Source organism: Dipteris shenzhenensis, chromosome 31 (genome assembly GCF_047967505.1).
Source record: "Dipteris shenzhenensis isolate YYH24624 ecotype China chromosome 31, Dip_SZ_1.0, whole genome shotgun sequence".
Lineage (NCBI taxonomy): Eukaryota > Viridiplantae > Streptophyta > Polypodiopsida > Gleicheniales > Dipteridaceae > Dipteris > Dipteris shenzhenensis.
In genome coordinates this window covers 15,839,094-15,856,681 of record NC_141626.1, presented here as the reverse complement: position 1 = coordinate 15,856,681, position 17,588 = coordinate 15,839,094, and the positions used below count along the sequence as shown (strand labels likewise).

Genomic DNA, 17,588 nt, shown 5'->3' with positions numbered 1-17,588 from the left:
AGAAGGATATTCGTGCACATTGTGCATGGAAGAGATGGAGAGAATGAGCGTAAAAATTTTTAGCGCCAACTCTGTCTAAAGTCATCAATGGCCTCTCCATCTCCCACACATCACGAGTTGATGTGAATGGACACGACAAAAATCGTGTCTTTTCATGTGCTTGGGCTGTCCCAAAACCAAGGGACGCACCTTTTCCACCATCGGACACACCTTTTGATGAAGAGTTTTGACTCCTCACCCAAGGGACACACCCCATCGTGGAAAAAAGGACACACCTCTTCGTGTGGGGACACCCCTTTTGAAAACAGGGTCACACCCCTTCATTAAAAGGTACACCTATTCCAAGGCTCACACCCCTTCAAATAGGCACACCTTTTGGCACCAAGCACCTTATAAAAGGGTACCTAGAGGGGCTAAAAAGGAAAACCCAGCCCCATACCTTAGGCCTAACCCTAGACTACCCATGGGTTAACTAAACCCACGCTTTAATTTTTAGCAACTACCCAACCTAGGCAGCCACACAAGAAATGACGATTCCCATTTAAAGCCCGTACAAAAATTCGTCACGCAGGCTCGCCTCCCTACGCAGCCCTCTTTCCACGCCATATGCAGCCCTCCATCAGCCGGTTTGCTGCCTTGGGTTCCTGTCAGTCTCTCAGCGCTAGATCCCTGCCCATGCTGCCGTGAATCAGCCTTGGAAGAACGCAGCAAGCATCACCCCAAGCAAGCAGGCTGCCCCTTTTTCGCCACCATACCTGCCTGTGCCCAGCAGTTTTTCTGCCCCTCTATCGCATTTCAGACCAGCCTGAATCCTGCTGGCTTATCTCGCCACCTTAGCCTGTGAAAAGCGCCCTTTTGCTGCCTTCCAATTCCGACCAGCCAGGCCCAGATCTGCTCCTCGCACCCCACAGGCATTTTTCCTCTGAAATCAATGCAGGAAACGCGTGTTTGGTTCCACACAATCTGCCCTTTTCTGCACCACACCTCTGCCAACGCCCCTATTAGCCTTGAAAGTCTCGCCAGGCACCTTTTTCTTGCTCACACTTCAACATGAACCTGCAAAGATAGTAAATGGACCTCCGGACAGAGATTTTCAGGCCATTCTATGCAACAAATTGGCAAATCTAATCTATGCCAGGTGAATTCTTTCCATTCTATTCCTAAAGATTCTCTTTCATATTGTTATTTGACGCTCATTATCAAATTACAGCGAATGAAAGCCTCCTCCTTAAAGTATGGAAACCCCTGGTAATTCACCCGTCCTTTCAAGGACACCTCAGGCATCATCTACCACATAATATCGTGTTCAGATTGCACAACCAGCCCATTTCAGAGCTTTGGCATCGTGGGTCTTCTGTGTCACGTGCCTTTCTAGTGATTTGGACCACATCCTATACCTTCTGCGTGAGGCACCTCAGTTACATTATTTCCTTAGCACAATCCAGGTTGTGTTCCACGAGACACGAAGATACCCAAAACCCGATATTCCTCACGAGTTTGCTGTCCATCTTTGGAGAGACTTTTACCCCTCAGCTTCAGCATCTCCAAGGTACTCTCCACCTCCTTCACCTCCCAGATATCCTCCTATATAGGTTGTACCTTCCCCAAGGAAGTATTTACACTCTGAAGGCACTCCTTCTCCTGGATATCCTCCACTTCCGACAGCAGCTCCTTATCCTTTCTCAGATCTGTGAACTCTGCAACCTACCCCTGTACTCTCACGAGCAATAACACCCACTTCGGCATCACCAATGTTACCTCAAACAGGACCTCCTTTACCAAATTTCCACGGCTGGTTCCATCCTGCTTCTCCTGCCCCCTCCAACATGAGCAACCTCAGGGAGCAGCCCGAATCTTCTTCCAAGAATGGTACAAACTAGAGCGTAGGTTCGTGCTTTTCTCACAAGGATCTCCGATATGTCGCAACGCTCACGTGCAGCCTCTCCGGAGATAAGCGACTCAAGTCCAAAAAAGACCCCTGAAATCAACTTACAAGGTGAAGCACTACTTCAACTTCAAATTTCCCAGCTTCAGGATAGCATCTCCGACTTGATCCAGAAAGTCCAACAACTCCAAGATTCTCGCAGTACCACACATACATAGGATGACGTGACACAACCAGACGACTATGTGGACTCATTACCACCAGAGTTAGAAAACACTGAACTCCGTGCCCTCTACCGTTTACTCCAAGCTTCCAAAACTAAAAGACTTGACATTAAACTTCCGGAAGCCTACACTGGTCAACGAAATCACCGAATAGTTGACCAATGGCTCGCAAAATTGCACATGTACTTTGATACTATTGACCTCACTGAAGGCAAAAAGATTGCCTTGGCAGCCTCCCTCCTTAAGGATACAACTTTCCTATGGTGGCAAAGACGCTTAAAGGATGGCAAAAGTGTGTTAACTTGGAAACGTTTTGAACATGTGCTCCGTAAGCAGTTCATACCTGCCAATGCGGACTTCCAAGCACGTTCAAAACTCTGACAGGTTGAGCAAATAGGCTCCCTGTCTTCCTACATCTCTCAGTTCACCACATTGGTGCTGGAGATTGATGGTTTAACTGAGGATGATCGCCTTCATTCTTTCATCTCAGGCCTAAATCCCTCGTTACGCATTGATGTCCTCAAAGCAAACATCACCACCACAGCTGGCGCTATTGTGTACGCAGAGCGCATTACAGATTTCCAAAACACCGGGAAGCAAAGTGCTAATCGAACACAGAACTCTACTATGGCCAAAGGTGCTCGCTCTCAAGATAACCCCAGGTTTAGAAAAAACTCAGGTAATCAAGGTCAGCGACAGTCTCAAGATCCCCAGAAGTCTCAAAAGTCGTACACTGGATTCCAACAGAAGCACTCCTCCAAGGATCGTGCCTCTTCTTCTTCACAAAGTCATCACCGTCATCCCCAACATAAAGGTGCGGCCACTGACAAGAAGAACAACTCAGCACAAAAGGACTTTGTACCATCTGTACAGGCGACCATAGATGGTTCGATTGTCCCAAGCGACCAAAGCAAAACTCCAATATAGAACCTAGCACTTCCCAAGCAGAAGATGCTATCCAAGCACAAGACAAGAAAGGCAAAGCTGTTTGAATGGCAAATACCATCCACTTGAGCCTTGCCAACAACCCCGAACCTTCCCTGGCCACTCAAGTACTTTGTGTTCAAGGATCGATTCGTGGAACAACGGTCACTATCCTCATCGACAGTGGCTGCTCTCATAACTTCTTAGCTAGTTCTATGGTCGACAAACTTCGGTTGACCACCAGTCCTAGTCTCATGGACTATCAGATTGAACTCGCTTCTTATTTGGGACATGTTATTTCAGCTCAAGGCATCTCTGTGGATCCCAAGAAGGTCAAGGTAATCCGAAACTGGCCTACTCCTAAGAATGTTCATGATGTCCACTCTTTTCTCGGATTGGCAAACTTCTACCATACAAAGGTCTATTAGTTTTCCGAAATCGCAGCTCCTATGTCCGAATTATTGAAAAGCACAGCAATTTTTCAATGGCTTCCCGAAACAGAGTATAGTTTCCAACAACTCAAGCAAGCACTCACTACCACACCAGTTATGGCTATTGCTGACCCAAACCTCCCATTTGAGGTCATGACCGATGCTTCCGACATCGCTACAGGAGCAGTCTTGATGCAAGAAGGCAAAGTTATTGCTTTTGACAGCCATAAACATTCTGATATCCAAACCCGATACCCGGTTTATGATAAAGAGTTTCTTGCCGTTGTACATGCTTATCGCTCTTGGAAACATTATCTCATGGGAGCTGACTCGGTGGTCAAGACAGACCATCACTCTCTAAAGTATATCTTTACTCAGCCAATCATGAAGGCTCGACAAGCACGCTGGGTTGAGTTTCTGGCCAACTTTCACATGACCATTAAGTACATTCGAGGACTACGCAATGTAGTTACAATGCTCTCAGCAGGTTAACTCTAGCATCAGCTATGGTAATCTCTACATTATCTGTGGATGTTCCGAATTCATTCAAAGGGAAGTATTTCAATGATAAAGACTTCGGCACAGCAGTACAAGTTCTTTCAAAAGATCAACCTTCGACTTCCGAATAGAAGATTTTCTCATCCTATTCTTATACGGACGACCTTCTGTATTATCAAGATCGCGTCTGTGTACCACATGACAAGGATGTTCGACGTCTTTTGTTAAAAGAGCATCATGTAGTTCCTTATGCTGCCCATCCAGGCATCAACAAGACTTATAGGTTACTCAGTGCAACATACTACTGGCCTCAAATGAAAAGCGACGTCATCAAAATGGTTACATCTTGCTTATCTTGTCAACAAATGAAAGCAAGCCGACGACTTCCAACGGGACTTCTTCAGCCTCTTCCAGTTCCAACTAAAAGATGGGAAACTATTTCCATGGATTTCATTACAACACTACCATGATCCTCCAGAGGTAACACTCAGATTATGGTAATTGTTGATCAATTGTCCAAAATGGCACACTTTGTTGCTTGCAAAAGCAGTGCACATGCTCCGGACATAGCCAAACTCTTCATACAACACATCTTCAGACACCATGGATTACCTAAGAATATCATATCCGACAGAGATCCTAAGTTTACCAGTCACTTTTGGATTTCACTATTCGAATCTTTGCGTAGAACTCTACTGTTCAGTTCAGCCTATCACCCAAAATCAGATGGCCAAACTGAAAGAGTCAACCAAGTTCTGGAAGAAATGCTTCGACATTATATTCAGTCACGCCTAGCAGTTTAGGAAGAGTATCTACCACTCCTTGAGTTTGCTTATAATAACTCTTTCCATAGTGCCATCAGCATGACTCCATTTCAAGCAGCTTATGGACACACTCCGATTGTACCAACGAATTTTGTACTTCAACATCGAGTGGCCCTAGCCGATCAACTGGTTCAAGAAATGCAAGACATTCTACTCCAAGTCAGGGATCATATGCAAAAAGCGCAAGAGCGGTATCAACGGTCTGCCAACAAACATAGACGTCACCTGGAATTTGACACTGGTGACATGGTGCTATTATTTGTAGCCCCACATTGCTATAAGACGGTTAAGTCTGTGTTTTCTAAGTTGCGACCTAGATACTATAGACCTTTCCAGATCATTAAGAAAAATTCACCTTTAAGTTACAAATTGGAATTACCACCATCATGGGGTAAAATCCATCCGACATTTCATATTTCTTGGCTTAAGACGTACATTCCAGGCGATGAAGCAGTTCCTCCTGCAGGTGATTATGTCCTAGAAATCGAAGACGATTATGTCCTGAGCGTATTCTGGACCATCGACAGTGAGAGACTCGACATCGACTTATCACAAAATTCCTTGTTCTTTGGCGAGATCTGGACAACTCCGACGCTACTTGGCAATCTGATGAAGACTTACAGCAGTACTCTGACATTTTACAGCAGTATTTTCAGAATTTACCGTGATATTTTTCTACATCAGTTCATTATCTCCACCAGGGTCTTATTTTGAGTGGGAGGGGATGTCACGATCTGTGACGTATTCCTTTCTCTATATCTAGACTTATGGATGGTTTGATGATGAATGGACACTTGTGGAAGGGTATGCCCTTTCGACGGGATACTTCCTATGAGGCACAACCCTTCACAAGAGACATTCTATTGAAGAGACACTCCTATTGTAATGTACCCTCTCATCAAGGGTCACACCCTTCACAAGGGGTACACACCTCTTCATGCACATACACTTTGGAGTACACACCTTTTCATGTGTGAATCTTCACTCTCTATATAAGAGAGGTCCAACTGTATGGATGACACACTATACATACTACAGACACTCAAGCAATACAATTATTCCTCGTTCTCTGCTATTTCAATCTCCTTTCTGTTCCTTAGTACATTTCTAAATATAGTAAATCTAGGATTTCTTACACACACATAACCCACCGTCAACGCTCTAGCATAGGCTTCATGTCGGGGCGGCCTCATTCCCCACTAGACTCCCCTTGAACTTCCACCCTGGCCATAGGTCCCCAATCTCTCTCAACCACGTTTGCATTGGGCTCTACCTGATTGAGATGTGGAGACACAAAGATTCCCTTGTATGGCAGGCTAAAGATTAGCTACAGTCGATGCCTCGGGACACCGAGCTAGACCAAGCATAGACACGCGTCACTGATTTTTATGCATCCGATGATGAGATAGAGGGAGAGAAGCTCAAGGAGACGACATGAGGCCCGTCACCATGATGTGGCTTGACGAGAGACACATAGACCACACATGACACATGGGGCGACTAGAGCACGCACGATTGAGGTTCGACCTACCTAGCCCTCCTCAGAGGAGACCGCTAGAGACTAGGCATTACTCTAGATGTAGTCCATCGAATACAGAGATCCAGGAGAGCGCGTCCACCGCCACCGCGGGAGACAGCCCAACAGACACAGATATGTGAGCTCTTTGCATCACATCAAAGGACCATCAGGGAGCCGGGTTATATAGAGCCTCCACATGTACTTGGAGCTATGTTTCTTAGCAGTTGATTTCTCCTTTTTTTTCCCTACTACATATTTTGTACTAGCTTTTTAAATTTTTAGCACTTAGTGTTAAAGAAGTGAAAGGAAAGCATGAGGCTGAACACGAAATGAGAGAATGCTTGCTTGCTTATGGAATGAAGAAATGTGAGGTCCATATGTAGGCACCTCTTACATGACCCACCAAGCTCCACAATCATCTCCTCAATCAGCTCCTAGAATCTCTCAATCATCCTATGTGGCATCTACCACCACCTAACAGTGCTTATGGGCACCTAACTGTGCCTCTAGCACACACACAAAGAACCCAAGGTGTACATGGGGCATACACCTTGAGATATCCCATCATACCCCCCCTCAAGGGAATGCCTCAGGCTATGTCAAGAATACATCTAGTCTCATAGTTTCTCATGCTATCTCATGGTGGTCAAGGATAAATCTATGGCTAGGATCTCATGCTAGCAAGGGTTCCTAAGGGTGTGAAGTAAACAAAAGGGATACACAAGACCTTCCAATGGTTATCTCCCCTGCATGTACATGCACACAATGTCTGCAGGAGGTACCATGGAGCAAAACACATACACATGGCCTACATCATATGGTGACCAGAGGTGTTTACAAAGAATACAATAGTTTATTCCATTCATTTTGGAGGACTATCCAGGCTGAGTACCTTGACTCACCATAAAAGAGAGATCTGGAGCATATATGGAGATGGTTCAAAAAGCATAATCTTCAAAGGAAGCCTCATCTTGTAGAGGCACATCAATAGAAAGTAAATTGGCAGCTTCTGGTTTTGTAGTTGCTTCCTTTTTTGCCTTATAATACTTTTCATGGTGATTGTTTTTGCCACAATGTTTGCAAGGATTTATCTTGAAGCAATCTTTTGAGAGGTGATTAGTCTTCCCACAATGTTTGCAAAGTGAAAACTTGCCCTTTTGAGTTTTTATGGCATAGGCTGTGTCATTGCCTCTCTGGAGTTCCATGTGCCTTTCTTCTACTTGAAGAGCAGTAATAAGACCTTCAAGAGAGAATTAGGAAGATTTTTCAATGTGGTAACAACATGATCATAATCTTCAAGCATACTTTAGAGCAATACTGCCATTGCATCATCTGTAGTGATTGGAGAGTTGATAGAAGCAAGTTGAGTCATGAGACTCCACATGTGATTGACATGGGCAGCCACAGGAGTGCCACTAGCCATCTTCAATTCAAAGAAAGCAATCTTAAGTGACAATTTTGAGATGTGAGAGCTAGTACCAAAAATAATATCAAGCTTCTACCAAGCTTCAGAAGGAGACTCCAAATCAGAAATGTGATGAATATAGTCATCTCCTGAGCCAAGAGCTATAATGCCATAGGCTTTCTCCTCTCTAGCAAGATCTCGTGCCCGGTGTGTAGGAGCTGAGGATTCTCCAGCATTAGAGGCTGTTGAAGAAGAAGTTAAAGCAGGTTTGACAAGCCCCCAGAGGTTTTCCCTCATCAATGCAAACTTAACTTTCATCTGCCATGTGTGAAAGCCTTTGCCATCGAACTTATCCATAATCAAGAAGGTAGCCATGAGAGGGTCTAACCCAAAATGGGTAGTGTCTACTCTCTTACAAGGCTAGAAAGAGTTGAAAAGCTTCAAAGTACAAGCATTTAGTGTAGCAAAGACTTGTAACCAAATTCCATACTACAAATCATAATGGAAAAGATGCTCCAACTCGCATGCTTCATAGAGGTGGCTAAATGAAAGTATTCCAAGCAAATCCAGGTATAGCAACCTAAAGGAAAGTTGTAACCACAATTGTACTAATGTTATTCAACACTTTAAAACATCAGAAATGCTAAAGTAGCATCAAACTCACAACATTGTCAAAACTGTCCAAAATAGAGGCTTGAACTTGGAGGGCTTGTATCTCACCCTTCAAAGCAAAGAAAAGAGGGCTTTCTAGGTAGAAATAAAGCTGGTATACCAGAGAAGAGCCACTAGAGAAGAGAGGCGAAATGCCGCGTCACGTCGCCATAGCCAGCAGCTTGAAAGTCGACTGGTTTTTCGGCTGTTTCTCCCTCCCTGGTGGACCATTTCCCTTCAAATCTGGACAGGAGCTAGCTCATACTGTTGTGCAAGCTTGGCTCAGAGGAATTTTGGAATGGCTGCTCCAACAAGTTGAATTGAACGAAATGGCGTCAAGAAGAAGACGACTGTTGCGCGGTTTCGTGGGCACCATTGTCTAATTCCTCTGACATGGAAGTTCGCCCATATGAAGGGTCTCTCCAGCCAAAAGGACCCTGGGAATGGTTGCTTGTAGGTAGAGAACTCAGCCCTCCAAGTGGTTGGGCAGAAAGGGGCAAAATGGAGAGGAAGGTGAAGAAGAAGAAGAAGATGAAGAGGATGACATGGCATAAATGGGCTCAAGGAGGATCATAGTGCTCTGATACCATGTTGAAGAAGTGAAAGGAAAGCATCAGGCTGAACACGAAATGAGAGAACGCTGGCTTGCTTATGGAATGAAGAAAGGTGAGGTCCATATGTAGGCACCTCTTACATGAGCCACCAAGCTCCACAATCATCTCCTCAATTAACTCCTAGAATCTCTCAATCATCCTATGTGGCATCTACCACCACCTAGCAGTGCTTATAGGCACCTAACTGTGCCTCTAGCACACACACATAGAACCCAAGGTGTGCCTGGGGCATACACCTTGAGATATCCCATCACTTAGTACTCAGCACGGGCCTTAGTGAGCCCCTTGCTTCAGCCCACAATGACTTGTATGGGTTACATATATCTTGTATCTTGTCTCATAGACCCGCGAGGTCTCCTGAAGACGTTAACACACCTTTCTTTCTTTCTTTCTCATGTACTAGATTTGATATGTATGAATATGTTATATTCATCATGGGTGATGATGCCCCGTTAGAGGCTCTATCCTCTTGGCTCATTGTATCATGCTTCTTTCAGTCTGATAGACCCTTTGGTCTTTCAAAGACTTTTAATAATCTCTCTCTCTCTCTCTCTCTCTCTCTCTCTCGTTTATCTTGAACTGGAGTTAAATGAAACAGACCTAGCTACTAACAAGCTACGCAGAAGGAAAGCGCAGACAATAATATGCTCTTGTAGGATTTCTCAAATTGCCTCAACAAGAAGCAGTCATTCATATAACCACATAGTGTGTATAAATACCAAAAGGTTGGTAGAGTTTCCTCCAGTGTAATGCTCCTTCATTTCAAGCACAACATCAACTTCCATCTATACCATGGCCTACACCACCCATCATGTCCCAAACTATGTCTGACTAGCAGGTCAACATAGCCAAGAGAAAAGTCATGGTGATCAACACTCGCAATAAACAGAATTACCTACAAGTGGAATACATGTGTCGAAAGAAGAATCCTGGTGGGTTTGAAAGATTTATTCAGCTTTCAAGATAAGTGCAGGAAGGCAAATCTGTGGAATTGGGAAATGAGAAAGTTTCTATACACTATGCTTGTACAGTTTCTATACACTATGCTTGTACAAATACTGATCGTTAATGGGTGTCCAACATGGGCTCCCAGGCTCTACAGGGCCTACTGAAAAAGAATACAAACTCTATATAAGAGTTTTCTCATATGGGAATTGGGGGTTAAGGCTTAGACACCCAACCTCATCCTATTGGCTGAAACAGGTATGATACCCCTTGAAGGCGAGGCACTTCGCCAATTCGTGGCCTACCTCAACAAAGGTTAGAAGATGGATGCCAGAAAGATACCTCACAGGGCATTGGAAGCTACACAAACCACTCGATGGTACCAAGATGGGATGAAATGGATAGAATTATGGGGTATAACAGCTGCTGATATACCAGAAGATGCATGTGAGATCAGGGGGTAGTGACACAGAAGATGCTACAAAAATTATGGCAAAACCAGGGGAAAAAAGGCAGTTCTACAAATAGGAAATTAATCCAATGGACAGCCAAGGGATGAAAAAATACCTTGGGAAAGACATACCAATGTTTAAAAGGCATCTAATATGCAAAATGAAAACCAGCTCACATGACCTAGAAGTGGAGAAGGGAAGGTGGGCAAGAACTAGGGTACCAAGAAAAGAAAGAATATGGAAAATCTGTGCCACAGGGGAGGTCGAAAATGAGCAGCACGTAGTCCTAAGGTATCAGTTCCATGCACACATCAGAGAAAGATATGATGAAAACAGGCGCAACCTGAAAATTCTATTAGAGCAGCCATCTACAAAGTGACGAAACTATATAAAAGAAGTTTTGGAACGCTAGCAACAGGTACTTGGACTAGCATATGCGCTAGCTCAAGAAGTACTAGCTACATAGCAAGTCTACAGTACTTTTCTTTCACCGAATGTGAATGTCCACTATTCATTGATAGTGATCACAAGTCCCATAGATCCTGAAGGGCCTCAAGAAACTTTAATACAATCATATCATATCATCTCTCTCTCTCTCTCTCTCTCTCTCTCTCTCTCTGTGTCCAAATTGAAACAGGACATGCAAACAGAGCACTTACATAACAGAACCAAGGCCAAAAGGGATGCCATGTTGGCCAAATCAAAGAGTTAACATAAGGAAAAGCCCAGGCTTTTCGTAGAGTCATACCATTTTTCACAGAAAGGCATGCTTGCAATGGAGCTAACAGATAATGTTGGATTTGAACCAGAGGTCAGCTTCCAGATATGTTGGAGACATAAACCTGCATTGATTCCATTCCCCAATTCCAACAATCCGACTTTAGCTTGCAAGATCAAGGTCCCCCCAAAGGAAACAAGGGGAAGATAAAATGACTAAAACATAAATCAAAGGGCAACATCAATTGATTTGACAACGTAAGATAACGGCTACTTTGTTGATACCTGCTGCTTTCCTTTGACATTGGCTCAATACCTTCATTTTTTAAAGACAAACTATGTAGATAATGAATGCACAAATAATACTAGCAAACAGAAAAACAAATTGTTTTTCTGCAAATTGGCTCATCACGATTGCTGAGTGACTGGCAGCCACTAGACTCTTGTGTGCAAACGCATAAAGGTGGGACTAATACCAGTTAACAGAAGACTGTGCATAATCCAAGTCTGAAATCCAGTATTATGCTTTTTTTTTTCTTCTTCTTTTACTTCTTTAAATTATGTAGACCAGCATGCTTCACATACCCGTGACACTTTCACACATTGCACTCGTCGGAACAATGCCTTCTGAAGCTGCTTTTTTATACAGATCAAAAGCAAGTTCAATATCACCTGCCCTGAAAAAAGTGACAATGGTGAGAATAGGGCAAGAATACCCATGAGATACGTCTAGAGCATGATGAATAGCACTTTTTTTTGGATGGCAGGACAAGGCCAAGATGCAAAGTGTGGAAAAGAAACATATTTCAGCTATTACATTGAAGTCTTACTTTTCAGAAGCCTCCAGTAGAACAGTATATGTAATGTAATCTGGAGCCAAGCCAGTACATCTCATCTCTTGTAAAATATTTATAGCCTCCTTCAGTTGTCCAGCGTCACCTGATTATAACTCATTCATGATCCTGGTTTATTCTGGGATGGAAAAAAAAATCATAGACTGCTATACATACAATAATATGGTCAGGCCGAATCACAAAGAGGGTTTGAAAGTCACGGTATCTAGATCTTTAGGAGAATCAGTCTGTTACAAATTTAAAGATTTCAGATATGACTTTAAAACTGTGCATTCAAAAACCATAAATAGACAAGGAAATTAGCATGCCCAAGTTCTATTTTTAAACTTAGCATTCCATTTGAAGCAGTGACTTTACCAGATCCACTCACAAAAGTCAAACAAGAAATATTCGCATGCACGCTATGTTAAACATGGACTACACGCACAAGAATGCAGGAAAATGTTTTGGAAGATGTCCACTTTTGTGTTGAACAATATCACTAGCAAATAAGCCCCGGGGAAAATATCCCACTTACAAGTTCACAAACAACAATGTTAGCAAGACATATTGTAGTCACTTCATCATGCAAGCTCAATGAAACTTCTTGGAGCTGGGGACTGGCTGATAGCCACACCACAAAGTGGCCTCCATATCCGATAACATTCTTGAATTATAAAAATCCTAAGCTAATGCCCTACTTGCAATCATAAACACAAACCAATCATGCAATCTTCATTTCACGAGAGTGAAATCATGAAGCTTCCTGCCAAAAATTTTGAATGGTGAAGACGACATCCAATTAGACACACATTGCTTGCTCACTGGGGATCCTCTCCATGAAGCAGTTAACAATACAGGGCACTTCACCTCCCCTAGTGTAATATTCCAAGCTTATGCTAGTATCTTCTCATTCTTCCTCCTTTCTTCAAGGTGGCACGAGCCACCTATAGCTTCCACCAAAGCTTCCAAGACCACTGTAGCCCTTGCTTTAATTTAACTTTCTATTTTCCATCATGGAATTTTCCCCCATTGCTTTTTCCACAAGGCCCCTTGCTACCTTTCTCACACTCATATGAGGACTCTCTTTATCCTCATCTTTGTATTTGTGTGAACCTATTTCCACAAAACAGCTAGATTCCTACCCCTTGCTCTTTGAAGTTATTCTTCAAACCGTGAGATTTTGCCATACATCACATGCACTAATGCTATACCTAAGATACACATTGCATTCATGATTCAATACGCAGTTTCCAGCAGTTCTTGCTGACTCAGCATAAAAGACACTTTTCATAGCATTCTTTCACACAAAACTATATTTTGTAGAAGGGAACATGGGGACAGCTTGCATTAGCCAAAATATGTTAGAAAATCCAACATTTTGGCATTGAAAACAGTTGTAAGCTCTTGTTTAATAAAAACAGCATTAAAATCTGGATTGGAAATTTGATTTCAAGCACTTAAGACTTACAAAGAGCTGTGACCAGAGCATTCATTGTAGAGACAGTGGGAGACAAGCTAGCCGCAAGCATATCCCTATATAGAGCCAACCCTCTTTCCCAGCTCCCACTCTGCAAAGTAAATAATATCTTGAATCAATCACAGAATTATCTTTTTGTTACTTGTACATGAAGGGAATATCAGTTCAGCAGCATGCAAAGCTAGCCCAGTGACTTTCAGAAAAAAAAGCTCTGAAAACATGTACACACACATTAATTGTATTTAGAGAGCATGGGCCTGATCTGGGAAAGTATTGAATTGCTTAATTATTCTTCTCGTTACACTAGAGCTATATACACGTTGACATGTACATATATACACCTAACATATGCACTTATTGAAAATCATCATTATGGGATCTCACATTGCTGCAGGCTCCCATTATGGAGCTGTACACAGTGTCCCCTGGCTCTAATCCAATTTGCTTCATCTCCTCCAAAACGTGAAAGCAAGTGTCAAGCTGTCCAGCATGTCCTGCAACATCTATCAAAGCACTGAAGAATATCTGCATAGAAACAATGCAAAAGCCAAAAAACATGTAAAAGGCTGAGCTATGTGCACACAACATTATATCCCAAAATACCCATAAGAGACACCTTATTCCAGGTTAGAAATTCTTCAATCTTTTGAAAAATCATTGATCTGACTCATATCTGCACTCTTGAATATAATTTTTCCAGAAAGTGGTTTTTCAGTCCTAGATCCACCAATTCAATACAGTGAATTTCTAGGTTTAGGGCACAAGTGAAACAAATTTCTTCCTACATTGATATTTGTTGTCTGCTGACCTTCTGTGTTGCACACACCAAAACCAATCTTCAGGCCTTTACTCATGAAAATTAACCACAATCATAACGTATATATCAGAGAATAGGGCAGCAAGCCTATGCTAACAGAAACTGGTGAGTTAAAGATATCACTACTCGCTAATTAAGATTTACTCAACTTCCAAGTGCACAATGGATGAATGAGAGAACACTCATATCTGAAATTTATACTGCAATAAATAGCATCCAAGACATGATACTCATAGAGCTCCCAATGTGTGAAATGTCGAGTACGAATGGTGTAGATCATGAAGGCAGCCAAGTCCTGCTCCTGCCTACAACCAGATGGCTTCATAACTGAAGAGGGTACTGAAGTCCTCTCTTCTGCACGCGTTCAATCATCTGAGTGGAAGGTGTATAGAGCCAAAATTGCTCCTGATATTGTCAGAAATAAGAAGGGAATGTTACCCCCACAGTAAGAAAGCTCCCACAGATCACACTACCCTTAGATCTTCCTCATAGACATGTGCACAAAGTAGATCGAGACACATGCAACTCGGGAGAAGTGCTCAATAATATTAACTGCCAACTCGTATTCCTTACGATGCTTCACAATATGCGGACAGGACCAGATACAACTGTCCTACATGGACACTGTGTGGACAGCCTAGCTTGTGGCCGGACCAAAATTTTACTGCCAAAGGATTCCATACCCACTGCACTCCCACCTCTTTGGTGTGTACCCTCAGAGGCTTCTGCGGCTTGTAGTGGATGGGAGACAAAAGCCCAAAGGGAATGGGCCCTAATTATAGATCGAGGACGGCAGGTCTGCCCCTCCCCCCTGCAGCCCAACCTAATCTGTAAGGCTGGCCGACCAATCACCTAAACTACCCAATATGGGGCCATTCCTCAAGATATGGCCAACCCCATGAATTGGGCTGACACCTCTATCAGCTGCCAACTTGTACAGGCCTTTACGGCCATCCTCGATAGCCGACAAAGCCCTCAATACTCCCAATCCCAAGACGGCTTTGCAGCCCATGGCCGAGTCTTCTCCAGGGCTTTCTAGCACTGTCAGCTTTGAAGTGAGGCCCACATTCCAGCCCCTGTTCTGGGCCACTGGCTGGACAATGCTTGCTCAGCCAACTGTGCTGCCCATGTGGCAGCCCATGTTGCTTCCCATATGGCAGCCCAGGCCTGCGTCAACTCTACCCCCAAGTGGCAGCCTTCTCTTCTGCCCACACGGCAGCCATGGTGCTGCAATGGCCGCCCTTCAAGCAGCCCCAAACCCCAGTCATATTGTCTCAAACCCCGCTACCCACCATTGAATGAGATGCTTCAGCAGAGCTCCTGTTGGAGAGCAAACTGAAACAATTCTAACACATCCTGTCCGCACACCTACATATCCTTCAGCTGCAAGTACCACTCTTTGATGATGTGACACAAAACCTCCACACGCTCCAATCAATTATGAAAAAACAGGACCTACACAAACTGCTGAGTATCACAAGATATCCAAGCCAATCTAGATGACAATTTCTAAGATCTTAAGAAGAAGCACAGATCGTCAGCAATGTGAGGGGGAGGAGGGCAGAGAGGGAAGAAAAAGAAAGAGTAGAAGGTGAGATAGGGAGACGATTCTTCTCTTTTTTTCTTTTTTTCTTTTTTTGGGGAGGGGGGGTGTGGGGGACGTTAGTTGTCCGGGGCTGTGCTTGCTTATGTAGTCCTTCCCTCATGGACCACATTAGCCCCTTTCTTGGTAATTAGCCCCTAGAAAGAAAGAAAGTTTATTAAAGTCTTTGGAAGACCGATGGGTCTATGAAACTGTGAAAATCGTGATACAACGAGCTGTGGTAGTGGAGCTACTAAACGAGCATCCATACCAATGCAAAATGCACAAAATGCAGAATGGCAGTACTAAGTCCTGAGTAAAACATAGTCATGTCGATGGTCGACTATATATCAATCTCAGCATCATCATCATCATCAGTAGTAGGACATCAGGATGGATGAGGCAGCGGAGGCATAAAGTCGGCAATAGAGTGTTGTCGGCCACTCAAAGGTGCAGTCCTGGCACGTCTCTTGGTTGTAGCACTGCGTCTAACCAGGGCTACTGTGACCCCCATCTGTCGGGCTCCGACTCTAAACAAGGAGGGGATGTCTCCAAGTGTGATCTGTGTGTCAACCCTCTATCTGACCTATTGAATCACAGGCTTTGGGTCACGGTCATGTTGAGGCCTTGTCTCATGGGAGTCCATGTGATCTGGCTGAAAGAACTCAGTGATAGAGCTCTGAGAGGAATCAGCCGAGGAAGAAGTCTGCTCCTGTCTCCATGCTCGGGGTATCCTCTCGCGGTGTCTAAGTACCTCATGAATGAAACCTGTCAAACACCATTGGTCTGGGTAGAAGAGGAAACGGGCCAAAATCCCATAGCTATCTCTGAAGAGGTAGTAGAAACGCCCTCGGATCTCATAGTAAACAGGACACCTGAAGATGAAATGCTCCTCTGTCTCAACCTTCTGCATGTCACACAGTGTGCATATGCACCTCTCACTGGGTAGTTGCTCTACTCTGCCACTCTCGATGCGAAGCCTGTGTGAAGAGACCCGGAACTACTCAAGAGAGATCCTCAGCGAGTGGGGTAGGTGAAGCTGTGTGTATCTTGGTGGGTCAATGAAACCCTCCGCTGTGATATGTAAGAAGTGATCTTTGTAGAAGCTAAGCTTCATTGGGAGTTCACTCGGTCCCAACCAGGTCCAAAATGTGTGTAGTTGTAGTAGATCCTCATGGATAACCTGGTTGACCTCGTGTGATAGGAGGGGAGAAAACGGAGCATCCACGCTGTACTAGAAGGGAGGTAGTCTATCCATGTGGAGCCCCAATTGCTCAAACCATCTCTCTGTACGTGCATACCAGCACCTCTGTGCGGAGATCCACAAAGCTAAAGCCCCGCTTAGCTCAATTTTGGCCTTTGTTAGAGCCATCCCTTCCCAATGAATTTTGCCCTCAAAATTAGAGACAGTGGTTGTTCCAAAAGAAGCATCGAAGTCAGCAAATGCTGCTCATAGTTTGCCAAGGAGGCATTGCTCTTGCACAATGCTTTGAGGCTGCAATGATTTACATCTTCACTTAGACCCTTCTATTTTATGAGATACTCTACTTAAATCTTTGTTATGAACAACGTGATCTTTACAGCCCATGATCTGCTCCGGAATATCGATGATGTTGCCCTCCTCATCCGTAGGTTGTGCCTTGTTTAGGATCAAACCCCACCTTGGGAATGCTCATAATTTGTAATACAAAGAGGTCAGTGCAGCACTGGTCTGCGTAGTCCACAATCTGCCTCATCTCTTCCCCTCAGCAAATAGGCAATGATATCAACCTTAAATGTCATAGTAC

At 43.8% G+C, this 17,588-nt stretch overlaps 1 protein-coding gene across 1 annotated transcript in view; it reads right to left on the bottom strand.

Moving 5' to 3' along the window:
* The window catches only part of MRL1 (Pentatricopeptide repeat (PPR) superfamily protein), a 97,242-nt gene that overhangs the window by 39,972 nt on the left and 39,682 nt on the right, over positions 1 to 17,588 (bottom strand). Inside the window, exons 9-13 of the mRNA XM_087402314.1 lie at positions 13,787 to 13,927; positions 13,394 to 13,493; positions 11,920 to 12,028; positions 11,675 to 11,766; positions 11,121 to 11,214 (exon numbers count right to left, since the gene is read on the bottom strand). Coding sequence (XP_087258440.1) covers positions 11,121 to 11,214; positions 11,675 to 11,766; positions 11,920 to 12,028; positions 13,394 to 13,493; positions 13,787 to 13,927 — 536 coding nt within the window. The remainder of the gene's footprint in view (positions 1 to 11,120; positions 11,215 to 11,674; positions 11,767 to 11,919; positions 12,029 to 13,393; positions 13,494 to 13,786; positions 13,928 to 17,588) is intronic.